Source organism: Micromonas commoda, chromosome 16 (assembly GCF_000090985.2).
Source record: "Micromonas commoda chromosome 16, complete sequence".
NCBI lineage: Eukaryota > Viridiplantae > Chlorophyta > Mamiellophyceae > Mamiellales > Mamiellaceae > Micromonas > Micromonas commoda.
In genome coordinates, this window is record NC_013053.1 from 294,933 (window position 1) to 318,937 (window position 24,005).

Here is a 24,005-nt window from a genome sequence, read left to right on the forward strand (position 1 = left end):
GCTGATGGTGGTTAAGGAATCTTTGAACGCTGACAGCCGAGTGGTGACGATCACGACGTGTTATTGCGATTAGAATTTGTATGGAAGTCAGTTACGGACTTTGGACAAATTTCGGAACCCGCCGACAGAACCCGCCGACACTTTTTCTCATCAACGCCAGTGCGTTCGCGCGCGTGAGCCCCCTCGCGGCTCGCGAAAACCCAGGTTCCGAGCGCCCGGCGAAGGCCACAACACCCGCATCTCACCATGGGTCGCGTCGTGCGCGCGCAGCAGACGTACAAGGCGGCGACGGGAGCCACAGTGGCGGATCTTCCCCAGATTCTCACCGCGCTCCTGGCGGCGGACAACGACGTGCGAGGCAGCGCCGAGGCGACGTTGCGCAACGTCGCGCGCGACGCGAACGTCGTCCCCGCGCTCCTCACGCACGCGCGCGGGGACCCCGATCCCCAGGTCCGCCAGCTCGCGGCGGTCGTCCTGAAGCGCAGGGTCCTCGGCCACTGGCCTCGGCTGCCCCGAGACGCGCAGGAGCAGGTCAAGCACATCTTACTGGACGGGGTGGTCAAGGAGCCGGTGGGTCTGGTGCGCCGGTCCATCGCGGACGTGGTGTCCAAGGTGGCCAAGGCGACCGTGCCCATGGGCCAGTGGAACGCCCTCCCGGAGTTCCTCGCGCAGTGCACGCAGTCGCCGGAAGAGGCGCACAGGGACGTGGCCTTTGTCATCTTCGCGTCGCTCACCGAGACGATCGTCTCCGTCATGACGCAGCACTTCGCCACCCTCGGCGGGCTGTTCCAGAACGGCCTAAACGACGCATCGCTCAAGGTCAGAGTCGCCGCGCTCAGGGCGGTGCTCTCCCTGGTGACCAACACGACGGGTGAACCCAACGAGGTGAAGATCATCCAAGGTTTGGTGCCGCAGATTATCGCGACGGCGCGAAATGCAATCGCCGCGGGGGAAGAAGAGAACGCGGGACTGGCGTTCGAGGTGTTGGACGAGCTCATCGAGTCGCAGCCCAAAGCGTTGAGCGGGCACGTCCCGGACGTGGTGGCGTTCTGCGTCGAGTGCGCGAACGCGACACAGCTGGAGACGGTGACGCGGCGCAGGGCGCTGGACGTGGTGTCGTTTCTGGCGAGGCACAAGCCGAAGGCGCTGCTCCGCGCCAAGCTCGTGCAGCCGCTGCTCAGGTCGCTGTGCCCGCTCGTGGGGGAACCCAAGGAGGAGGACCTCGCGGGCGAGGACGACATCGACGAGGCGAGGGAGGAGGAGCTCCAGGTGCAGACGGTTGCGGCCAGGTTGGTGGACCTTCTGGCGTTGAAGGTTCCCGCGCGGCACGTCCTCCCCGAGGTGTTGCAGTTTGCCTCGCAGGCTCTCGCCGAGGGCGCCGCGAACGGCGACGCCAAGCGGCGGCACGCGGCCGTCGCCGTGTTGGGAATCGTGTGCGAGGGGTGCGCCGAGGGTTTACAGCGCCGAGCGCCCGAGATTCTCCCGAAGGTTGTCGAGTCGTTGAGGGATTCGAGTCCGGACGTTCGCGGCGGAGCGGCGTTTACGCTGGGACAGATGGCGGAGTACCTGCAGCTCGGGTACGATTTCCCGCACATGCACCGGGACGTGCTCCCCGCGCTCTTCGCGGTGCTCCCGACGGAGCCCGATAAGAGGGTCCAGGAGCGGATGATGTACGCGATGGACTCGTGGCTCGAGCAACTGGACGATGAGGTGGCTCCGTACGTCGAACCCCTGCTGCAGATATCCTACATCGCGCTCGACTCACCCGACGCCAGGCCGCAGGTGAAGGAGATGCTCCTGTCCGCGTGCGCGTCGGCGGCGGCGGCGGCGGGCGGCGCCATGCACCCGCACCTGCCCGCGCTGCTGCCGCGGTTGGAGCGGTGCCTGACGGCTACGGAGGACAAGGACCTGAAACCCCGAGCTCGGGCGCTGGAGGTGCTCGGCATGCTGGTGAGCGCGCGCGGGGGACGGGCGGCGATGGAGGCGCACGTTCCCGCCATCATGGCCGCCGCCGACTCGGGGTTCGACCTGGACTACAGCGATCTGAGGGAGTACGGGCACGGCATGTACGCAGAGGTGGCGGAAGCGCTCGGAGAGGGGTTCGCTCCGTACCTGCCGGGCTGCGTGGAAAAAGCCGCGGCTTCGCTGCGACTGGACGACGGCGTGGTGTACGACTCCGACGAGGAGGAGCACGACCGCGCGCGCCAGGGCATGGTACCCGGGGGGGATTCCGACGACGACGGCGAGGATTTCAGCGATTCGGACTCGGATGGCGGCGGCGGCGGGAACTACTCCATCTTCAGCGGCGTCGTCGAGGAGAAAGCCGCGGCGTGCAAAGCCGTGGCGTCCTACGCGCACCACTGCCCGAACGCGTTCAAAACCCACATCGGGGCGTTCCTGAACCCGATGGGTGACATGGCGGACTACATGCACGAGATGGTCCGATCGCAGGCGCACCACGCGTTGGCGAGAATGGCGCAGTGCGCTTTGAAAGCTGCGCCGCCGCCGAGCGTCGAGGCTTTCCCAATCGTCGACGCCTCGCTCAACGCGACGCAACGCGCGGCGCTCGAGGACGACGACAGGGACGCCGTGGCCGCCGCGATGGAGAGCGCGGCGGAGGTGATCAAGTCCGTCGCCGCCTTGGGTGGGGGCGGGATTCGGCACCTCGCCGACGCCGGACACCTCAAGGGCCTCAGCGACCACTGCCTCGCCGTGCTGGAGGGCCGAGCTCCGTGCCAGGAGGGCGACGACGAGGAGCACTGGGCGGAGGAGGGCGCCGGTGACGCCGACGACGGGGACGACCCGGAGGAGGAAGACGAGGAGGCTGAGCTCGGGCAGATCGTCCTGGAGGGCGTCGCGGAGCTTCTCCCGGCGCTCGCCGCGGTGGGTGGAGCGGAGTTTGCGCCGCACTTTCAGCCGCATTTCGCCGCGCTGATGCGACGAACGTCGGGGACGAGACCGGAGGGACAGCGGTCGGTGTCGTACGCCACGATCGTGGAGGTTGTGCGCGCCATCGGCCCGGCGGCTGCCCCCGTGGTCCCGCTCGCCCTTCCCGGGTGCTGCCGCGAGTTTGGAGCCGAGACGGCGGGACTGCGACGCAACACCGCGTATTGCGCGGGGGTCATGGTGGAGGTGGGCGGCGCCGCCGCCGCGCCCCACAGACTCGACGTCGCCAGGGCGCTCCTCCCGCTGCTCTCCGCGGAGGAGACGGACCGGGGCGTGCGGGACAACGCCGCGGGCGCGGCGGTCAGGGTGCTCGCCGCCGACGGGTTCGCGGTGGCCAGAAACCCCGAGACCGGCCCCGCGCTCCTCGCCGCGACGCTCGCCGCGTTACCCATCGTGGAGGACTTTGAGGAGGCCGCGGCGACGTACGGGGGCCTCGTGTCGGTGTTTGCGGACGCAGGTGCTGCGCAGGTTCTCGCGCGGTGGGCTCCCGCGACGGTCGCGCTCTTCGCGCGCGTCGTCGGCGATGAGTACGCCAAGGCACGCAAGGGATGGCCCGGGAAGGACGGGGCGTCGAAGGTTGTGGACGCCGGGACAATCGCGCGGATGGCGGCGGCGATCGACGCGATGCGCGCGGCGGACGCGAACGCGGCGGAGGCGGCGGCGGGGATGACAGGGGAGCAGGCGGTCGCGGTCGCGGAGGCGAGGGCGGGGAACATCCCGCAGCCGTGAGGGCGAGCGGGGGGCGTCTTTCGTCTCGCCGCGACGGTTTTCACCTCGAAAAAAACATCTGACTATCGGCTCGTTTCGCTATCGGCGCTTGCCTTTCCCGCCCTTGCCCCCCTTGCCCTTCTTTCCGCCCTTGCCTTTCTTCCGCGTTCCCCCGCCCGCCAGCCTATCGCCGCCGAGGGTGATCTTCGTGTTGAGGTGCGCGGTCTCCTTCTGCACGTCTTTCTTGCTCAGCGTCAAGATTCCGCCCTTGAAGTTACCGGCTCCCCACGCCAAACCCCTGTCCCCGGTCGCCTTTCTCTTCGCCTCCACCGTGTCCGCCTTGCGCAACCCCCGCTTCTTCTTCTCCAGCCGACCCCCGGCCTCGAACTGCTCGAGCCGCTTCTGCTCCTCGCGCTTCTCGTTCGCGCGCCACATGCCGACGCCGATGGTGGCCGGGATGCGGATGCCCTTCTCCGCCTTGGCGCCGAGGCTCTGTAACCGCTTCGCCTCGAGCGCCTTCCTGTCCCACTTGTTCAGACCCTTCGCCGCCTCGAGCTGTACCTCGCGTCGCATGTCGTTCAGGGACTTTCCGGTGAGTCCCTCCACGACTCCGAGCTCGGAGCCATCCGCCGCGTACGCCCCGCTGAATCGTTCCTTGGGCCTCGCACGTTCGTTCACCGCAACCTCGTGTACCTTGTCCACGCGGTCGTTCATGAAGAGCTTCCTGGCGCGGGAGACGCCGAGGTGGTTGCCGGACGCGGTGGCGACGCCCTTGGACGCCGCGGCGTTGGGCCTGTCGCCCGTGAACGTGACCACTCGCACGCCGTTCGGCGACGATTGCGACGGCTGGGAAGTGCTCGCCGCCGCCGCCGCCGACGGTCGAAGATGTTGCCTGCCGCTGAACGACGGCAGGCCATCCTCGGAGTCGGAATCGTCTCGCGCGCGACGCGTTTTCCCTTTTTTGGCGTCCGCCTCGGCCTCTTTCCCGGCACGTTCCTCCTCTTCGAGCTTGGCGCGCGCCGCCGCAGCCTGCACCGCGCGACCCCCCTTGGGCGCCTTCTTTTTCTTCTTGACGGATGCGCCGGCTGCGTCGCCGTCGTCGTCGCCGCCGAACATGTCCAGGAACTTCGCCTCCATCATCGCCGCGAGCTTGGCCTCCGCGGCTTTCTTCGCGGCGGCATCGGAGTCGCGAACCATCTCGAACGACCCCCGCGCCGCGTCAGCGGGTGTGAAGAAGCCTCCGTCAGCAGCTTCCGTCGCGGTCGCGAGAAAGTCACCACGTCTCTGCACGCTTCGCGGGAAGCCGTGTCGAGTCCATACTTGTAAGTTCCGTTGGCCGCGGGGTGGACACGTCACACTCCACCCGTCGCCGTCATGAACAGCAACTACGAGAGGCTGGAGGAGGACACGCCGACGCCGTCGCGGCCCGGCGCGTACGATCCCCACGTCCCGGCCCCCGCGGCGGCTCCCGTCGCGGCGGCCGCGGCCTCCCCCTCGGCCATGGCCGCCCCGGACAAGCAGCACATACCCACCGCGGCTGCCGCGCCCGCGGGCGCGGTTCCCACCGCGGTGGCGGTGCCGGCGGGCGCGCACGGCGTCCCCGTGCACGCGCAGCTGCACGCGGCATCCGCCGGGATGTACCCCGTGGTCATGCCGGACCTGCCCGACGCCGTCGACGTGAGTAGCCGCCCACCGTTCGACACCCGGTCGCGCTAACATTCCACAGACCTTCCTCCGCCTTTTTTTCCCATCACCCAACCTGACCTCGCTCCGTCCACGCGAACCCAACAGGCGTGGAACGGGCTCCAGGGTTTGATGCAGTGGTACCTCTCATTCTCCATCGTCCTCATCGTCATCTCCTTCATCTTCGGCTTCCTCTTCTTCATCTTCCTCCCATCCGGACTGATGGGCACGATCGCCGCGAGCATGCACCTGAACGAGCGGTGCCGAGGCCGGGGAAGCGTCATCGGCGCGGTGGGCACGATCCGGGTCCTATCCGCGGTCGCCGCGACGCTCGATATGATCCTAGCGGGCATCTTGTTCCTGGTGACGCTCGCGGCGGGCGGCAAGGCGGTTGGGTTCTTCGTCGCGCTGACGATGATCTACGGCGGCCACGGCTTGATCAGCATACACGTGTTCAACCAGTCGAGCAGGGTGGCGGACGCGGTCAACCCGGTGTCGCGGGGGGTCGTCGTGCTGTAAATGATGACGCGCGTAGTAGCCATAGAAGCGCCGCGCGGCGGACGACACGATTCATCGAATGCTCGCGAGCTGTACTGATTTGTACCTTCGTATTAAAGAATGACGAACCGACAAAGGAATACCCTCCGTGGTCGTGGGGTCAACTCGGCGCGCGTGCGTCGTCAACCCCGGGTGCGTGTTTCGACAGCGTGATGACCGGGTATGTCTCGGGTAGCCTCGACCAAACGTCGCGGTGGCGGTGACCGCGTCGCGCGTAAGTCGTCAGCCGCCCCCGATCGTTCAAGCCCCCTGGCCCGCCTTGGCGCCGTCCGCGGCGGTGTAGTTGGCGCTGTCGCGCCTCACCAGCTTACCGCTCGGCTCCTCGCTGTAGTCCACCACCACGTCGCCCTGCGCGACGTCCGCCATGGACCTCGATCGCTTCAGGTCCCTCTGCTCGTGATCGCTCACGACGTCCTCGGGCGGGGTCCAACCCTCCCGCACCGCCTTGGTGAGCGCCGGGACGAAATCTTTCTTCCTCGACACCAAACCCGGCATCTGGAGCACGCTGCCGTCGTCCTCGAGTTTTCCCCCGTACGCCGCCACCGCGAGGGAGCCCTCGATGCGGCCGCACACGAGTAGAGTGGAGTCGAGGTTGACGATGTCGACGACGGCGAGGAAGACGGCGTCGATGGGGGCGTCGGCCGGCGCGTTGGCCTTCACCGCCCTGAGCTCGGGGAGAATCTCGTGCGTCCGCGCCAGGGACGCCGCGGCGTCCGTGGTCTCGACGACGGAGTACGCCACCGTGTACGTCTTACCAACCGCGTCGTTGGTGAACTTGAACTGCTTCATGTCTCCGTTGACGAGCGCGTACGGCGTCATGAGCGAGAGCGCGTGCGATTTGGCTCGGAACTGCTTGGCGGCGAGCTCGTTGACGTCCTCGACGCCGACGTACTGAACGAGCATGGAGACGATGCGCTCGTCCCACGCGGTGGTGGTGGGTGATCGGAGGTTGAGGGTGTCGGAGAGGATGGCGGACAGGAGGAGGCCCGCGATGTTCTTCGGGAGGAAGACGCCCATGGTGGCGTAGTTGTGCGCGATGATGGAGGACATGCATCCCCAGGGTCGGATGTCCACGAAGATGGGCTTCTCGGTGACGATGGTGTTGGACTGGAGCGCGTGGTGGTCGATGACGCCGACGATGTTGCCCATCGGGATCGCCTTGTTCAGCTGCGACTGCTGCTGGAAGTCGACGAGGCACACGGAGCGATCGGGCTTTTCCTTGAGCAGATCCTCCACCGGCGGGGGCAGGGGAAGGCCCCAGTGCTCGAGCGCGAACTCAGTCTCGGTGTTGATCTCGGACGCGCGCGCGGGAACGCCGCCGTAGAGGTTCGCCGCGCCGATCGCGCCCGCGATGGAGTCCAGGTCCGTCACGAGGTGCCCGCAGAAGATCGCATCCTTGAGCTCCGGGAAGAAGGTATCGCCGTGGCCCTCCTTCTTCGGCAGGTGCTTGAGGAGGTCCTTGCCCTCGTCCCAGTGCTCGTCCACCGCGTGCTCGAGCGGGGTGTCGTCGCGCTCGCCGTACGTCTTCGTGTGCAGGTGCTTCATGGCGGTGATACCGTGATGCGCAAGTGCGGGAGTGGAAGGTTGCCGAGTGTAACAGGAATAAAAAGCAGCCGACACGCCGAAGAGACGCGTTCGTCACCGCTCGCACCGCACAGCCGTCGATTTTGGATGAGATCCAGTCATAAACAAATGGAATTTCGAGTTCACGTTGACAATCGGACTGTTTGCCTGTGCGGGCGCGCGTTGAAACGGCGAAATAGCGCCAATTTCTCAAATCGTCGACCACGCGTAAACAGCGCATGACGAAAATCATTTCATCTGGTCATTACAAGTCAGCAGGGGTGCGAACCGTTCGTTCGCTTATTGGAAAAAGAAAAAACAAACCGAAGAAAAGGGCAACACGGCGGACGAAATCCACGTGTGTTGAGTTCCCACGATGTCGATCACGGTGTCGATCACGCGATGAGGGAGAGCGCGGCGACGACGACGGCGAAGCTGGAGAAGCCCGCGGCGCCGGAGGTGGAGATGGCGTTCGCCTGGGCGACGTCGACGTTGTACAGCTTGGCCATGGCGGCGGCCTCGGTGGTGCAACCGCCCGAGTCGAGGGTGTGGACGAGGTAGAAGATGCTGGCCTTGCACGTCTTGACCGCTTTGTTATAGGCGCATCGCAAGTCGGCGTTGCAGGTGGCCTCGTCCTTCGCGATGGGACCGCAGACATTTTCGTTGTGCATCGACTGCTTGACGTGCGCCAACTGGAGAGCGGTCGCGCCCTTCCCGGTCGCGGTCGCCAAAAGGGAGTCGGTGTTGGGATAGCAACTTCCCCCAGCGACGCCCGCGGGTTTTGTGTAGATGCAACCCGCAATGGCCTTGCATTTCGTCTCGTCCGTGCCCTCGTCGATGCACTTCTTCTGGTCGGCGGACATCCAGGACAGGATCTTCGAGTCGAGGCCGGTAGTGTCGAGCAAGTTGCAATTGCCGCTGTCCATCGCGCAGCCGGTCGTTTTCGCGGGGAGCGCAGCGGTATCAAAGCACTTGGCTATGTCGAGGGGAGTGCAGCTGCAGTATCCACTGGGGTCTGCGCCGTTGACGGCGGCAGCCCAATCGATCAGATCGCAATAGTTTGATTTGGTGAGAAGCGCGCACGTCGCGGTACCGGGATAGTCGCTGGTGGCGGATGCGCCAGCGACGAGCGCGAGGAAGAGGGCGATGCGGAGCATGTCGGCGGTGCGGACGGTTGTGCGCCGCGACTTATCCCCCCCCGCGATTCCAGGATGACTCGCGTTATGCAGACATATGAAATCCAGTCAGAAATCCCAAATCCGATGATGATTGACGAGATATTTTCAGGAGTCTGACGCGACTCTTCGCCAAAATCATGTTTTCCGACCGGAATGCCGGAGGGAAAAGCAAGGGTTGCGTGTGGGCACCCGCGATTCTTTTTCGCGCGGAGAAGGCGCGCGCGAGGCAAGGCGGCGCCCGCGCCCGTCCACCCCGAACATCGCGCGGACGGAGGCGCGGCGCGTCCCCGCGTCCCGCGATGTCTACGATCGCGCCGCCGCCGATGTCGACGCCGACGCGGCTATTTGAGGGCTGGAATTTCTGGCCGGACTGCAACCCACAGAAATCTGCGAGCACCGGCCGTCATCGCTATCGGTGCAAGGAGTGCAAGAAATAACACTTAGTCCGAGATGGCGCTAACTTTTAGATGTCTTGAAAAGAGCAGAGAAGGTGTCGACAGCCCCTCATCCTCAGTTCACCTTCGGCTTGAGCCGCCTCGGCGACACGGTCCTCGCCGCGACGACGGCGACGACAATCGCCGCCAACATCGCCCAGTGCACCGCCGGCACCCTCCGCCTCTTGGTACACGCCAGCGGCGTCATCGCGTTCGCCGTGGCGTCGCTCAGACGCAGGAAATCGTCCGCGCGCTGTTCTAGCTCCACCCCGAGCCTGGCCGCCTCGGCAAAGTTCAACCGGCCGACCGCCTCGGCAACCGCCATCCACGACTCCGCCACCCCGCGGTGGACGTGAGTGAGCGACGCGGGATGCGCGGGGGCGTCCCACCGCTGGAGACTCTCCCACCCCTCCGCGCACGGGCTCGCGCGGCTCAGCGCCGCCACCCCCGCGTTCACCTTGGCCGCCGACGCGTCGATGGCGGTGAGCGCGTACGACCTGTGCACCCAATCCCTGTGCAGCTCCGCCAGTCTCGACCCGCGCGCCGTCGAAGAAAACGGGTTATTCCCCACGCTCCACAGCCAGTCGTGCTCCACCGCGCGTCTCGCGCGGTTGTACCCGAGGTGCGAGGGCAACGTCCCGCCGAGGTGCTCGGCGACGGCTGCGACGGCGGCGTCCGTCGGGTCCCTCAGGTTCCAACGCGAGTCGCCCCCGTCGCAACCCACGGGCGAGTCCCACGACCTGGACGCGGACTGCGCCACGAGAACCATGTCCGGCAGGGACACCGCGACGTGTTCGCCGTCGATGAGCAGCGGCGTCGGGTCGTCGTCGTCCGCGTCCGCCGCGGCGGTCACGTCCGCTTCGACGACGAAGACGGGTATCTCCAGCGCGACGGATGTTTTCCCGGCGTCCAGCTGGCGCTGTTCGCCAACCCGCTTCGAGACCGATTGTTCGCCACCCCCGCGCCGCCTCGCCCCGTCCGCCGCCGCGTTGAGCTGCGCGCGCACCTCCGCGCTGTCCAGCCAGTGCACCTTACGCGCCACCACCTTCCCCGAGATTTGGTCCAGCGCCGGCGACGTTCCCGATCGCGTCGCGGCGAGAAAAGCCGCGGCGAGCGCGGGATCGTCCGCCGCCGCCAGCCTCTGCGTCGTCACCGTCAGGTGCTGGTCCGGGAGCATCAAACCCCGCAGCTCGTCGTGGAAGCCGTCCACGTCGAAGCCGCTGCCGCCGCCGCCATGCCCGTGGAGCGCGCCGTGGGTCGTGCCGCCCCACGTCCCGGAAGCCCCGCTCGAACCGGGGGACGCGGACAGCATGTACACCAACACGGACACGCGTCGGTGATACCGCCGCGAGCCTCCCGCGGCGGCGGGCGCCACGGCGTGCGAGTACCACCTGGAAATCACCGACCCGAGTTCGGAGACGAAGAGGTCGTGCGCGAGGGACGCGTTCGTCGCGGCGTCGTCGTCGCCAAAGATGGAAAAGTCCGTCACAATCGGTGCGATTCCCCCTTCCGAAAAGTCCTTGAGCGCGGTTTCAATCTCGCGAGTCCTTCGCGCGAGGTCCTCGCACAACCCGACCCGTCCTTGCGCCCCGTCCCCGCAGTGCTTCGTCGCGAACATCGAGTACACGTCCAGCTCCGCTCGTAGCGTGGCGCCCGCGTCCTTGGGGTCCGCGACGTCTTTCTTTCTTTGTTCCCGCATGGCGTCGAGCTCGGTGTGCAGCGCCGCTAAACGTTTGACGCCGAACAGAGCCTCGAGGATGCTCACGTCCAAACCACCGAACCTCAGGTCGACGTCGGGGAGGTCTCTCACGTTCCGTAACCCCTCGCCGCCCACGAGCGGCCCCCACGCGAACGGACCGGCGCTCAGGTCCACGAACGATGCCCTGCCGTGGCCGACATAGAGGTCGACGAGGCACTCGGGCGAGTGATAAAAACTCGCGGGTTTTTTATCGTTTTTCGCCACCGCGTCCCGCTCTCGCTCGCCCATCATCGATCCGTCCACACCGTCCAGGTCCGCCGCGGCGCCGTCCAGCGCCGCGGTGAGCCTCCGCGCGGCGCCCTTGTCGTCCCCCGTCAGCACCCGCAGCGCCTGCGCGAACAACAATCCGTGGTTTTTGGCGTCGGCGAACGACTCTTTTTCCTGAACGTCCAACGCCTTCGACGCTTTCCTCGCCCACGCGTCCCCCGCGGCGCTCCTGTCGTCGCTCGCGAACTTTCGCCTGAAGTACCCGGTTCTGAAGTACTCGGTGTGATGCGAAGCCCTCCTGGACGCGGGTGCGGGGGCGCGCGCGCGCGTCCCTCCCCGTCGCTTTGCCTCCCTCAGCAGCTCGGTTCGCTTGGCTCGAAGAAACTCAACCTCGTCGTCGCTGAACCCCTCCCTGTACCCGTACTTGGCCCCCATGTTGGACCTGCGAGGGTTCATCACCACCAGCGTGTACGAGTCCGCGAGGTCCAGGTCCGCCACGAGGTCGTCCACGAGCGCCGAGAACGCCTTCGCGTCCACGTGGTGCGCGGCGACCGAGTCGCGCGAGTGCCTCAGCCGAGTCTCGTCCCCCAAGGGGTTCACCGGCCTCAACGGGCGCGAGTACAGGCGCATCGCGCGCTCGAGCACCGCGGTGACCTTCACGCCGACGTCCACGACGTGGCACGTGAAGTTGAACCGCGCCACGCTGTTCGTGGGGGCCTCGTCCAACTGTTGGAGCGGCGATGATCCCGCGCCTTTTTTTCCCGGTGTTCGGATCGATCGAGATCTCGCCCGGGGCCGCGCGGCGTGCGTCGGCGCGGGTAGCCTGGCGTGGGGTCGCACGTGGTCCGCGTGCTCCAGCCACGCCACCAGGTCGGCGTGGTCCAGCTTCAACCCCATGTGACCCTCCCCGGAGAACCCGACGAGTATCAGGTTCACCGGCACCGGCACGTGCACCGCCTTGACGGATTGGATCCCGAGGTAGGACGCGAGCGACGCGCTGGACAGGTACCGTCGCCGCTCCTGGTCCTGCGTCAGCGCCTTTTGTCGCGCCTTGGACCTCGCGGCGGCGCGGAGGAACGCGTCCACGCCGTCGTCGTCCCAGATCACGTCGGACGCGTCGAAGCCGCCGTCGAGGAACGCGGGTCCCGATCGGCCCATGCGCGGACCCGAACGACCCGACGACGCGTGCGCCGCGTCAACCTCCGCGCGCGCGACGGTGACGGGGCCGAGCCCTAAGCCGAGGAAGAGGGTGAGGAGCGCGAGGGCGGTGAGGCGCGAGAGGATCCGCGCCGACGCGGGCGCTTGCGCCGCGCTCCCCGTCCCCATGCTCCCCGCGCGCGAATCAGACTGGCGTCGCCTGGCGAACTGAGACGAGAACCCACGAAAAAGTTCGTCGCGAACCGCGCCGCCGACACTTCCGGAAGCGCCCCACCGCGCGCGAACGCACTCGACCGCGCCTTCGCGAACCGCTCGAGTCGCACGATGGGCCGCAACACGGAGGGCGAGAAGATCGTGGAGGCGGGCGCCAGGTCCGTGGCGTACAAGCCCCTGCCGCCGCCCACCACCACCGAGGGCATCACGCAGATCCTCTTCTACCAGTACGTGGAGCCCGTGTGGTCGGCGCGCCGGCAGAAGCAGGCCATCGCGGAGTTCCACCGCCTGGCGCGCGAGAACGACGTCACTGGCCGCGGTCGCATCGCGCTGGAGGGCGTCAACTGCACCCTCACCGCGTCGCCCGCGGGCGCCAGGCGGTTCTGCCAGGGCTTGAGGGATTGGGACCCCGACCTTTTCAACGACACCGACTTCAAGCTCACCGACGGCGTGCCCGCGGAGACCAAGTTCAAGGCCCTGACGCTCAAAAACACCCAGGAGCTCGTCGCGTACGGCCTCGGCGGCGAGCGCGCCCCGTTGCTCAAGCAGAACACCGCCAAGCACCTCGAGGCTGACGAGTACCACAAGATGCTCGGCGACAAGGACACCGTCGTCATCGACGTTCGCAACTATTACGAGACGTGCATCGGACGCATAGAACCCCCGAGGGGTGGCGCCGAGTTCCTCGACCCGATGATGCGAAACAGCCGCGAGTTTCCCAAGTGGCTCAACGCCCCGGAGACCAAGGAGAAGCTCAAGGGCAAGAAGGTGATGATGTACTGCACGGGCGGCATTCGGTGCGAACGAGCCACCGCGCTGCTGTCGCAGATGGAGCGAGCCGAGGACGAGCTGCAGACGCAGGGCATCTACCACGTTAGGGGCGGGATCGACCGGTACCTGAAGACGTTTCCGGAGGGGGGATACTGGAAAGGTCGAAACTACCTGTTCGACCTGAGGGGCGAGCAGAAACCCGAGGAAAAGCCCGACGAGGTGGTGGACGCGGAGACGGCAAACGCGTGCAAGGATTCGTACTGCTGCGTGTGCAAAGATCACTACGCGCTGTACAAGGGAAAGCACGTGTGCAGCAACAAGGAGTGCAAGGTGCCGGTGATCGTCTGCGACCGGTGCAGGAAAAAAGCCGAGACGGAGCTCAAGGGAAGCCTCCTGTGCCAGCTGTGCGAGCGGGGTCACGACCTCCGCGCGCTGCCGCTGCCGGATCTCGTGGGACAAAAGCGGAAGCTCGCGCTTGCGCAGGGCTCCGACGTCAACGGCGCGGCGAAGCGAGCGGCGAAGAGAGACCTGGAGCCGGCGCGTTGGGTGCACGTGGGCAAGCTACCGCTCACGATCACCGCGGATCAGGTGCGCGCCGCGCTGGCCGGGATCTCCAGCGCCGGGAATGAAAAGCGGCACAATATTCCGCCGACGCCCACCGACTCCGCGGGCGGTTCCACGGTTGAGTGGATCGCCGATAGGGACACGGGCTTCTTCTACGGATCCGCGTACGTGGAGTTTCCCACCCTCGAGGACGCCGAGCGCGCGGTGGAGCGCGCGCGGGAGGCGCCGCCGAGGTTGGGGGGCAGGCTGAGCAGGGTCAACTTCGCGCCCGCGAGGGCGAAGGACCCGGCGAGGGCGGGGCGCGTCGGCGATAGGCCCCCGATTCCAATCGCGCCCGGACGGGCGTAGACGAAACCCTCATGAGATCATCTTATTAGTTACAACCTTGGGCAACAACCATCGTCTCGCGGCGTTTTCCGTGTACCCTTTCAGTCCCAGTGTAGGTGCGATGGTTGCGCATTTGTAGATGATCTATCGTGTACTCGTAATCTATCGCGTCGTCTATCGCGCGCGCGCGTACACGTACGCGTCGTGCAGCGCGGCCCACACCGGCCGCGTGTACGCGTATGCGCGTATCACCGCCTCCTCCCGCCACGCGCAACCCTTGACGTCGACAAAAGTTTTCTCCGCCGGGAGCGCGTTTTCGATCCACCTCAGCACCGGCCTCGGCGCGGGTCCCCAGAGCGTAAAACTCCGGTCGTGGACGCCTGTGGTGCTGGAACCCTTGACGATGACGTCGATGAGGGCCAAACGCGCCGGGTTGGCACTGGCGAAGAGGTGCGCGGCGGACGCGGCGAGCGTGACGCCGCATCGCAAGGGTTCCACGAGCTCCCTCATCGCGTTCACCATTTCGGTCGTGTATCCGAGCACGGGGGTGCCCGTGTGCGTCCATCCCAGGCTCAGCGTCGCGTTCGGACACGCGGCGACGCACTTAGACACGAAGTCCGCGCCGGCGATGGGTTCCCGTCCCCCGGGTCCCCGCACCACGTCCGCGTTGAGCCACAGCGGCACCGCGCGAAACTCGCCGCTCGAATCAGATCTACCGAACCCCGTCGCGCGGAGGAGGTCCACGCACGGCGCGACGCACTCGATCTCCTTGAAGTCCAGCTTTATCCCGACCCTGCGGCCCTCGCGAAGCGCGGCGACGACGTCGGACATGAAATCCTCGAAGCCGAGGTCGGACTCTCGCGCGGGCGGGTGGCACATGAGCACCTCCGACGCTGAGGCACCCGACGATGAGGACGCGCCCGCGTCCTCGGCCGCGTCCTCGGCCGCGCGCTCGGGCGGGCGTGACATGAGAAGGTCAGCCTCCAGCATGTGCACGGCCGGATCCGCGAGCGCGGCGGCGAGCTCCGCGCGGCTGTTCACCGCGTGCGCCCAACGCACCCCTCGCGCGTCCACGCCGAAGTACTCCCGCATCGTCGTTGTGCCGAGTCAGCGAAACCGCGCTCTGTGCGTCACAGGGGCTTCGGGTTTGGGTTGCACAGCGGCCAGTCAGGAACCCAACCTGAGCCTGATCAAAAGTCGTCAAACTTTGACGGTCCCTGGCTGGTGGCGGAGATGATGCTGATGTCCGCTTCACGGGGCACACGCGGCTGCGCTTCGCTTCGTCGGCGGGGTTAGGGTTCCGGGGGTCGGAATCCGCGGTCCGCCATGCCGCGCGAACACCGTGTGATTGGCTTCGAGGGCGGGGGCGGGCCCGGCGAGTGCTCCTACGCGGTTCAGGTGAGCCCCACTCCCGCGACGCGCATGAGATAACAACCCCTGTCCCGCCGCTTTTTCCAACTGTTCGCCAACTGCCTCGGGCGCCCGAGCGGTGTCCGCGACGTTCCGACGACTGACCCCGACGCGCCCCGACCCCGACCGCCCAGATGGCACCCCTGAAGCACGAGGACAGGTTCCTCGCGGAGCACAACGTCGACGCCGCCCTGGCGCGCTCGCGATACGGCCAACAACCCGCGATGGTGGGCCGCAAACCAACAACGACGTACCACGACAACGCGGCCGACGGCGACGGCGAGACTGGCGACCTCGCGGGTTGCTTCGGGGTGTTCGACGGGCACGTCAACGCCTCTGCATCGTCGTACGTGGAGCGGCACATGCTCCGCGCGCTCCTGGACCAGGGCGCGGACGGCCGCGGCGCCGTCCTGGAGACGTGCTGCACCGACGCGTTCCGGCAGGTGGAATCCTCGTACAGGAAGATGGGCGCGGCGTCGCCGCAGTCGTCGCTCGCTGAACGACGCACCGCCGCCGTCGGTGGTGGTCGTTCGAGTGCGTGCCTCCCGCGGTGCCTCTTCTCGAACACGGCCGGCTCCTCGAAAGCAGCTGCGGACGCGGCTGTCGCCATTGAGGGCGGCACCACCGCGTGCGTCGCGTTGTTGCAGATGCTGCCGTGGGGCGCGGACCCGAGGGTGGACGTCGTCGTCGCCAACGCGGGCGACTCCGGCGCGCTGCTCGTGTACAACGAAAACCAAATGCCTCGGACCAAGTGGCTCACGCGGTGCCACTCCCCGGACGATCCCCTCGAGGCGAAGCGACTGACCGACGCCGGCGCGAGGCTGGGACGGATGCGACGCGAGGGCAAAGAGGTTGGCCCGATGCGGTCGTACCCGGGCGGGTACGCGGTGTCGCGCGCCATCGGCGATTTCGACGCGCCCCACGTCGTGTGCACGCCGGAGGTGAAGCGGTTGAGGGCGCCGGCCGAGGGATGCGTGTTGGTGGTTGCGTCTGACGGAATCTGGAACGTCGTCTCCGAGGATGCGTGCGGAGACATCGTGCGTAAATCCGCGCCGTGCGTCAAGACCGCCGCGGAGCGGATCATGGAGGCGGCGCTGGGCACCGAGCGGGGGTTGCACGACGACGCGACGGTGGTTGTTGTTCGCGTGCCGCCGCCGACGGAGCTGCTCGATAAGAAGTTGCGACGTCGGGCGGAGGCGGACGAGGCGTCCGAAGTGGCGGCGTCCGCCCAGATGGAGGCCACGCGCCAGGTGGAGGCCACGTCGACCACCACTGCCACCGCGTCGACGAGCGAGCCGGTGCCGAGGAAGTCGTGGACGCGTCGCCTGAGCGTCGGGGGCGGGGGAACGAAGAGCCAGATCGAGAAGCTTCGAGCCGAGATGGAGGATGACATCACCGTCCGCCGCGGGCGCGTGTCGCTCGACGAGACATCCTCGGACGGGAGCACGCACAGGACGTACGCCAAGATGGACGGGCTGAACGCGATCGAGGGTCTGGGGCTCAAGGCGCCCGAGGATGGCTCCGTCGACGGCGATTCGAACAAGGACGAAGACGACGAAAACGACGATGGCGCCGATTCGGCGTCGAAGGGCGAGGAGGAACCCCGGGATTACCGTAACCAGAAGATGCGCAGCCTCGAGGATCGCGGCAAGAACGACGTGGGGCTCGTTCACGGCTGCGTCGCGTTCCTGTGCTGCGGCGGCGGGGGCGAACACTCCGCCACGGTGGGCTTTGACGACGTGGCTGGGGACGGGCGGAACCTGCACGACGACTACGACGTCGGCAAGTTGCTCGGCCGGGGGAGCTACGGATCCGTGCGCGAGTGCACCCTGCGCGTCATTCCGTCCAAAGCCACCGTGGAGCACCTCAAACCGAGGGCGGTCAAATCCATCGCGAGCAACGGGAGCCGGTACAGCGCCGCGCTCATCCGCGACGAGGTGGACACGATGCTGGCCGTGTCTGGAAGGCACCCGAACCTACCCACCGTGTACGACGTGTACGAGAAGAGGCACAAGGGCGTCGCCCCCGGCAGCACCGTGCACGTCGTCAACATCGTCACCGAGCAGTACGCGGGCGGGGACCTGCTCGAGGGCATCGCCCGGCGGAAGCGGTTCACGGTTTCTGATTTCGAAGCAATCGCGCTGCAACTCCTCGGCGCGACGTCGTTTTTGCACAACGTCGGCGTCGTTCACCGCGACATAAAGCCCGATAACATCATGCTGAGGAGGCGTTGGTACGAGGACGTCCCGCCGCAGATCGTGCTCCTGGATTTCGGCGGCGCGGCGTTCGCCCGGGGCGCGAACAAGACGAAGCTTCGGGGTAACGTCGGGACGAAATTTTATTCCGCTCCCGAGGTTGTCTCCGGCAAGGAGTACGGCGCCAAGGCGGACGTCTGGTCCGTCGGGGTCACCCTCATGGTCCTCCTCGCGGGCGTGCCCCCGCCGCACAGGATCGCCAAGGACTGGAAGCGGATATTAAACGGCGAGGTTTTGCGACTGCCCCGGGGCACGCCCCCGAGGTTCGGCCGGCTCGTGGCCACCATGCTCGTGCCCGTGCCCGAGACGCGGCCCTCCGCGACGGCGGCGCTGTCCTCCGCGGCGTGGCTCCTCGGCGACGGGCGGATGATGTCGTGGCGCGCGGCGAAAGAGGCGCAGATGCGGAGCAGGAAGGACTCGGGCGGCGTCAACAAGGCGGACGTCGGGCCAGCCCCAGGTTTTGGTCAAAAAAGTCAGTCAGTCAGCGGCGGCTCCGTCGCGATTGGAGCCGCGTCGCCGAAGACGAAGAGCAGGTTCGCGCCCGGGGGTACGTCGGCGGTTGGTCGGTTGGATCCAAGTTCGCCGCTCGGACCCAAGTTCGCCGGGTACGACCTGGAGCCCGCGTGGAAGTCCGCGGTTCCGAAGGAGTCCACGGTGCACTGGACGTTTCCAAAATCCGCGACGGATCCGACGCCGGCGATGCCGCCGCGACGGCCGTCCATCGACCAGGAGCTCCACGGCGCGGCGCGGCGGGCCCGGACGGACTCTCGCAGGAGCAAGTTCGAGCGCGCCGCCGCGTTCGTCCTCTCCGTCGCCCTCGGCCGCGATAAGACCGCCGCGCTGGTGTCGGCGCTGAGGGAGGCTGGTTACGACGAGGGCAGCACGCATCGCCGCCGGGAAAAGGTGGGCGGCGAGGACGGCGGCGGCGGCGAGGACGGCGAGGACGGCGTGGACGGCGCGAGCGACCTCGTCCCCGCGGAGGCGCTCGAGGCGGCGCTTTGGAAGATAGGTTCCGTGGACGCCGCGATGCAGATCGAAATCCTGCGACGCGAGGCGACGGACGGCGGCGCGACGGACCGCGCGCCTCGCGAGTCGGAGACGGATTGCACCGACGAGGAAACCGGAACGGACGACGACGAGGGGCGGGCACGAACGAGCGTCGACAGGGGGAGCGGGGTGAGCGTGGAGTTCTCCAGGGTCCTCACGCTCGCGGAGCTCCACGATAACCACGCGCGGATCAATCGGACGGTGCGGAACGAGTACATCGAGTCCAGGGGGGAACACGGGGGGGGCGACGGCGTCGACGGCGCGGACGCGCACTTCCCGGGGGGCAAGATTCGCAATCGCGACGACTACAGCCTCAACGAGGGGATGCTGATGGCGACGCTCACGCGGGACGAGGGCAGTTTGTCCGCGGCGATAGAGGGCAAGGAAGGCAGCTTCTATTCTACCACGATCATGGAGGAAGACGAGGAAGAGGATGCGGACGGCGACACGCAGCTCAACGTCGGCGTCCAGGCGTTGCGACGGGCGAGCCAGAGCGGCGAGAACCTCGCCGCGGTGGAGGAGGCGGCGATGGCGCTGGTTCGGTCGGGGGGCAGCTCCGGGGATTCGAACGAGTGATGGCACGACGCGAGTTTTAATCGTGATGACGCGTTCGTTCGTCAACGTCGAGCGCCGCTACGTTTCTTTCATCTCGCGTTTCGTTTCGTCGGTCGAGTTTCGTTTCGCGGTCCACGTGGACGCTGGTCTGCTGGTACGTATCGCGGAGGATCTGACTGACTGTCTACGCGGTGACGGAGTGGAACGTCTGGTGCACCTGCCTACCCTTGTTGTGGATCTCGGCGTTCTTCTTGTGCGCGTTCCTCGCCTCATCGAGCGACTTGCGGCGGTCTTCCTTCTTCTCGAACTTGTCGTGCTCGTTGCAGTGCCTGCACGTGATCCCGACCTTCTTCGGGAGTTCCAGCTGCCTCTGCGAGAAGTCCTTCTTCGCGCGCATCTCGCCTGCGGGTGTGGACGGGACGAGGGGTTCAGGGTTCAGCGGATCGATATTCGCGGGTATCGAGGACATCGGAGAAAAATGGTCTGGAGGCTCGATCGACCGCGCTCGGCGGGGCGCGGCATCGACGCGCCTCGACGGGAGAATCGAAGCGTACGCGGTGGGGCGGAAAGAAAAAGGGGGGCGCTGTCGAATGAGTTTCTCACCGCACTCCTGGCACTTGTACGGTCCGTGGCCCGCGGTTCGGCCGACGCCTTCCATCTCACGGTGAACTTTGGTCATGTTGGGTATCGAAAGTCGGGGGTTCTGTAGTTGGGTTGGGCTTTGCGCAAGCGGATATGTCGCGATACGCGTCTCGCCCCCGGGTTAACAATTTCGTCCCTAAACGGCGTGCAAATGTGCCAGCGGCGCTTTCCCGGACTTTTTCATCGTCCTTTTTCGTGAGAATCTGGACGGATCCTGCAACGTTGCTCATACGCAAAAAAAACAAAACCGATATTTCCCGAAATCCATCATCGATCCACGTCGGATGCCACGTCACCAACCGGAGAACGTTCCGCGCCGGGGGCCCGGCCCCCCCGCGACGGTCGCGGCACACGACCACGCGTCCGTCCACCGCGCGTCGACGTCGAATCGCGGCATATTCCGCCGCGATGACCGAGGTGCAGCGCGCGACTCACCCGAGGGGAACCGCCGCGTCGCCCCCGCGCGTGCTGACGAGGAAAGAAGCATCGGCGGGAGATGATTGCCATCCTCGCGACGACGAGCGCGATCCTCCGTCGCGGGTCTCGGACGGACGCGCCTCCCCCGCGCCGCCCGGGGTCCGACGGTCGCGGCGTGACCTCGCGGACTCCGCCGAGGATCTCGCGTCGGGCGCGGCGGGCTCGCCCGTGAAGCGAACGCGCGAGGGCGCGCCGCCCGACAACACCGGACCGACGCCCGCGAGCGTTCGCGCGGGATCGTGCGCGACGGAGGAGGAGGGAGGTCCGTCCTCGGCATCCAACGAGGCGCCGTGGGTCGCGCGCTGGCTCGCGGGCCGTGAAACCCCGGGCGGCGACACGCCGGATGCCCACGCCGGGGACGCCGCGGGAGGCATCCCCCGAGACGGCGACGGCGACGGCGACGGCGGCGACGACGCCCATCGACCGTCGCCGCTGCGTCGCGCAGACTCGGGATCGGCGCTGACGCTCCCATCCGAACCCGCCGGCAGCGAGTTCACCACCAACTGGTTCACGCACAACGCCGACTCCCTGACCGCGGTATTCACCCAGCTCGGCTGGATGAACGACGGCACCCGGGCGCGACGCGTGATCGAGATCGGGTGCTGGGAGGGCCGCAGCACGCAGTGGCTCCTGTGCGCGCTGTGCCGGCACGCGGATTCCGTGCTGTACTGCGTTGACACGTGGCGCGGGGGCGACCAGTACGCGGACGTGGGGTTCGACCTGGGAGGTGAGGCGCACGCGGGGTGGGCGGTGGAGGCGCGGTTCGACGCGAACGTGCGTTTGGTCACCGGCGTCGACCCCAACGAGGAGGAGGAGGAGGAGGAGGAGGAGGAGGAGGAGGAGGAGGAGGAGGAGGACAAAAACGTAGAGACGAAAACCGCGAAACTCCGTCGTACACGCGTAAACCCGGTTCGTAAGATGAAGGCGCGCAGCCTGGACGTGCTCGCGTCGCTCCTGGCGGACGGTCGCAGCGCCGGCACGTTCGACGTGGCGTACGTGGACGGCAGCCACGCGGCGAGGGACGTCATCGGCGATGGGGTGATGTGCTGGGAGCTGCTGCGGCGCGGGGGCGTCGTCGTCTTCGACGATTACCGGTGGGACAGGGTGATGGGCGACGCGATACCGCCCAAGCGATGCCCGAGGATGGCGGTGGACGCGTTCCTGGGGATGTTCGAGGACGAGCTGGTGGTGCTGGAGCGCGGGTACCAGGTGGTGGTGCAGAAGATCGCCACGCGAAGGTGACGAGACGAGCCAGGGCGCCGAGCGTCCGAGAGAATCTCAAGTTAAGAGTAGTCTATTCAAAACGTTCGAAAGTCTATGATACTGGCCGGTAAACGTCCGCGGCGCCAATCGCGAAACACACGTTTAAACGGCCGTCGATCACGAGAACTTGATCTCGACCCTACACGCGGCCGCGACGTCCCACCGCCCGTCATACGCGTCCCTCGTCGCGACGATCCCGGGGCACAGGGTTCGCTCGTTGATACCCCCGCCGCGTTCGTCGCCGATTCTCGCAAACGCCTCGATCTGCGTCGGCGCCGACTCCCCGGGCTCCTTTCCGACCACGACGCCCCAGCCCCACCCGCGCACCGCGTCCCTCGCGGTCCCAGCGCTGCTCCTCGACACGTCCTTCGGCGGCGCGGTCGCGGCGAGGCCCCACCCGCCGGCGTCCTCGTCGCCGTCGTCGGCGTATTGCCCGAAGAGCTTCGCGGTGGACGCCCACGCCGACAACAGCGTCCTCTCGCCGACGGCGAATAAACCCGCGGCGCTCATCGATAACCCGCGCGCGCCTCGCCTCGGTCCTTCCGCCACCGCGAGCGACATCGCCGCCCGTGTGCCCGGCCTCGCGGTGACCTGCGCGAGCCGCCGGGGCTGGTACCCGCCGCCGTCTTCAAACGGTTCCTCGCCGGAGAAGAAGCCGCCGGACACGCCGAAGAGGGCGTCGGCGAAGTCGTACGACGCGCAGAGCGCGGTGCCGCGGCACTCCGCGAGCGTGGGGGAACCCACCGCGGCGAGGTTCGTGAGGGCGACGCCGCGGCCGGGGGAGAACGGGTTGAGCGTGGCGGCGGCGTCCTGGCCCTCGCCCCCAACCGGCGCCAACCTGATCCATCCGTCGCGCCCGACCCTCTTTCTGTACATGAGCTTCTCCAGGGTCACGGTCGGCGCGTGCGAGGAGACGTTGGCGACGTTGGCGACGTTGGCGACGCGCTCGTACGGGGATGGGGCGGGGGCGTCGGCGTCGTCGACGGCGGCGGTCGTCGTCGTCGAGAATCGCGCCGTCATCGAATCCCCCCCCGGGAACGGCGCCTCCACCGTCGTCGCGCAGTCAAGACCCGGGCGCGTCGCCGCCACGGCGCCCGCGTGCCCGACCCCCCAGCATCGTCCCGCGCGCGTGTCCACCCGGACCCGTTCGCTCGCGCGGCTCGCGCGCTCGGTGGCGAGATTCCGCTCCACCGCCCGAACGCGATCGCGGATGGAGGTGATCTCCCCGAACGCCTCGCGCGTCAGTCGGCGGAGCGTCTCCACGTCTCCGTGCCTCGCGGGCGCGTCGTCGTCGGGCGTGGAGACGGGCGACGGGGAAGATCGATCGCTCGAGAACTTCATGGCGAACGGCGTCTCGAAGCAGTGGTCGCGGCGCTCGTCGGTCCGGTTTTCATCATCACGTGAAGGGCGGGATCAGGCCAGGCAGTTGCTTGCACTGACTGTCGTGGGTTTTGACGACGCCCGTGTAGACGCACGGAACACTCGTCGCGGGGCGCCCCGACCGAGCTTTCCCGTGTTTTCCTCGTCGCATCGCGAGCGCGATGCACGTGTCGATGTCTCTGGCCGCCCATCGCGTCGCCCTCTCCGCTCGTCGCACCCGCGGGCCCGGGAAGAGGCGAGCCCCGACGACGATCGTATCCGCATCGGAGGGAGGATCATCGTCATCACCACCCGGTCACGTCGCGTCCTCCTCCCGCCGCGTCGCGCTCCTCTCCTCCGCGGCGTTCGCGTTCCTTCCCCCCGCCGCGCTCGCCGACGAGGGAGGGAGCTTCCTCCGGGACATCCAGGACGGCAACCTGGCGAGGAAGGCGAGGCTGTTCATGGGCCCGCTCCAGCTCACCCGCGACAGGCTGGACGAACTGGAGCGAACGGAGGCGTCCATGAACGTCGACGACCTGGCGGTGGCCCTGGGCAAGGCGACGCTGGACTGCCTCAACCCGCGCGGCCCCCTCGCGCAGTACGCGCAGGTGCGCGACGTGTGCACGCTGAGCATCCTGGTCAAGTCCGCGACCAAGGGGCCCGCGGTGGTCAACGCCGACGACTCGCGGGAGACCGCCGCGGTGCGCGCGGCGGCGAACGCGCTGGTGACGTCGTACGACGAGCTGGGTAAGGAGCTCGCGAATGAGACGACGGGCGGGGCGCGGGCGGCGGCGTTCGAGGCGTCGCGGGCGAGGCTTCGGGACACGGCGGCGGCGCTGCTGGATTGCTTCCGACTCGACGACAGGTTCGCGGGGCCGATCCGATCGGACTTTCCCGACTTGTTCGGCGCGTGATGGATGATGGGCCG

General features: G+C 67.3%; 13 protein-coding genes across 13 annotated transcripts; 6 read left to right on the plus strand and 7 right to left on the minus strand.

Annotated features, from left to right (window-relative positions):
• Positions 1-246: 246 nt before the first annotated feature.
• On the plus strand, positions 247-3,675 carry MICPUN_64789 (predicted protein; the record flags this gene model as incomplete). Its single annotated transcript, XM_002506661.1, has 1 exon — positions 247-3,675. One exon carries the CDS (start codon positions 247-249, stop codon positions 3,673-3,675), a length of 3,429 nt encoding a protein of 1,142 aa, XP_002506707.1.
• A 78-nt stretch (positions 3,676-3,753) lies between these two features.
• MICPUN_64790 (predicted protein) lies at positions 3,754-4,851 on the minus strand (the record flags this gene model as incomplete). The annotated part of the gene is made up of 1 exon (XM_002506813.1): positions 3,754-4,851. The coding sequence occupies one exon, from the start codon at positions 4,849-4,851 to the stop codon at positions 3,754-3,756; it is 1,098 nt and encodes a 365-aa protein (XP_002506859.1).
• A 177-nt stretch (positions 4,852-5,028) lies between these two features.
• On the plus strand, positions 5,029-5,856 carry MICPUN_64791 (predicted protein; the record flags this gene model as incomplete). Its single annotated transcript, XM_002506662.1, has 2 exons — positions 5,029-5,331; positions 5,446-5,856. The coding sequence occupies 2 exons, from the start codon at positions 5,029-5,031 to the stop codon at positions 5,854-5,856; spliced, it is 714 nt and encodes a 237-aa protein (XP_002506708.1).
• Positions 5,857-6,135: 279 nt separating this feature from the next.
• MICPUN_64792 (predicted protein) lies at positions 6,136-7,440 on the minus strand (the record flags this gene model as incomplete). The annotated part of the gene is made up of 1 exon (XM_002506814.1): positions 6,136-7,440. One exon carries the CDS (start codon positions 7,438-7,440, stop codon positions 6,136-6,138), a length of 1,305 nt encoding a protein of 434 aa, XP_002506860.1.
• Positions 7,441-7,699: 259 nt separating this feature from the next.
• Positions 7,700-8,625, minus strand: MICPUN_109634 (predicted protein). Its single transcript, XM_002506815.1, has one exon. It carries the CDS (start codon positions 8,613-8,615, stop codon positions 7,854-7,856), a length of 762 nt encoding a protein of 253 aa, XP_002506861.1. The 5' UTR covers positions 8,616-8,625; the 3' UTR covers positions 7,700-7,853.
• A 451-nt stretch (positions 8,626-9,076) lies between these two features.
• On the minus strand, positions 9,077-12,362 carry MICPUN_64794 (predicted protein; the record flags this gene model as incomplete). The annotated part of the gene is made up of 1 exon (XM_002506816.1): positions 9,077-12,362. One exon carries the CDS (start codon positions 12,360-12,362, stop codon positions 9,147-9,149), a length of 3,216 nt encoding a protein of 1,071 aa, XP_002506862.1. The 3' UTR covers positions 9,077-9,146.
• Positions 12,363-12,995: 633 nt separating this feature from the next.
• MICPUN_89019 (predicted protein) lies at positions 12,996-13,362 on the plus strand (the record flags this gene model as incomplete). Its single annotated transcript, XM_002506663.1, has 1 exon — positions 12,996-13,362. A coding segment is annotated over one exon (367 nt), but the record flags the coding sequence as incomplete, so codon positions are not given.
• Positions 13,363-14,204: 842 nt separating this feature from the next.
• MICPUN_109635 (predicted protein) lies at positions 14,205-15,152 on the minus strand. Its single transcript, XM_002506817.1, has one exon. The coding sequence runs from the start codon at positions 15,057-15,059 to the stop codon at positions 14,244-14,246; it is 816 nt and encodes a 271-aa protein (XP_002506863.1). The 5' UTR covers positions 15,060-15,152; the 3' UTR covers positions 14,205-14,243.
• Positions 15,153-17,248: 2,096 nt separating this feature from the next.
• MICPUN_76120 (predicted protein) lies at positions 17,249-17,920 on the plus strand (the record flags this gene model as incomplete). The annotated part of the gene is made up of 1 exon (XM_002506664.1): positions 17,249-17,920. A coding segment is annotated over one exon (672 nt), but the record flags the coding sequence as incomplete, so codon positions are not given.
• A 1,600-nt stretch (positions 17,921-19,520) lies between these two features.
• On the minus strand, positions 19,521-20,015 carry MICPUN_64798 (predicted protein; the record flags this gene model as incomplete). Its single annotated transcript, XM_002506818.1, has 2 exons — positions 19,521-19,738; positions 19,940-20,015. 2 exons carry the CDS (start codon positions 20,013-20,015, stop codon positions 19,521-19,523), a joined length of 294 nt encoding a protein of 97 aa, XP_002506864.1.
• A 371-nt stretch (positions 20,016-20,386) lies between these two features.
• On the plus strand, positions 20,387-21,697 carry MICPUN_104579 (predicted protein; the record flags this gene model as incomplete). Its single annotated transcript, XM_002506665.1, has 1 exon — positions 20,387-21,697. One exon carries the CDS (start codon positions 20,387-20,389, stop codon positions 21,695-21,697), a length of 1,311 nt encoding a protein of 436 aa, XP_002506711.1.
• A 138-nt stretch (positions 21,698-21,835) lies between these two features.
• MICPUN_104580 (predicted protein) lies at positions 21,836-23,059 on the minus strand (the record flags this gene model as incomplete). Its single annotated transcript, XM_002506819.1, has 1 exon — positions 21,836-23,059. One exon carries the CDS (start codon positions 23,057-23,059, stop codon positions 21,836-21,838), a length of 1,224 nt encoding a protein of 407 aa, XP_002506865.1.
• A 539-nt stretch (positions 23,060-23,598) lies between these two features.
• On the plus strand, positions 23,599-23,991 carry MICPUN_104581 (predicted protein; the record flags this gene model as incomplete). The annotated part of the gene is made up of 1 exon (XM_002506666.1): positions 23,599-23,991. The coding sequence occupies one exon, from the start codon at positions 23,599-23,601 to the stop codon at positions 23,989-23,991; it is 393 nt and encodes a 130-aa protein (XP_002506712.1).
• Positions 23,992-24,005: the final 14 nt, after the last annotated feature.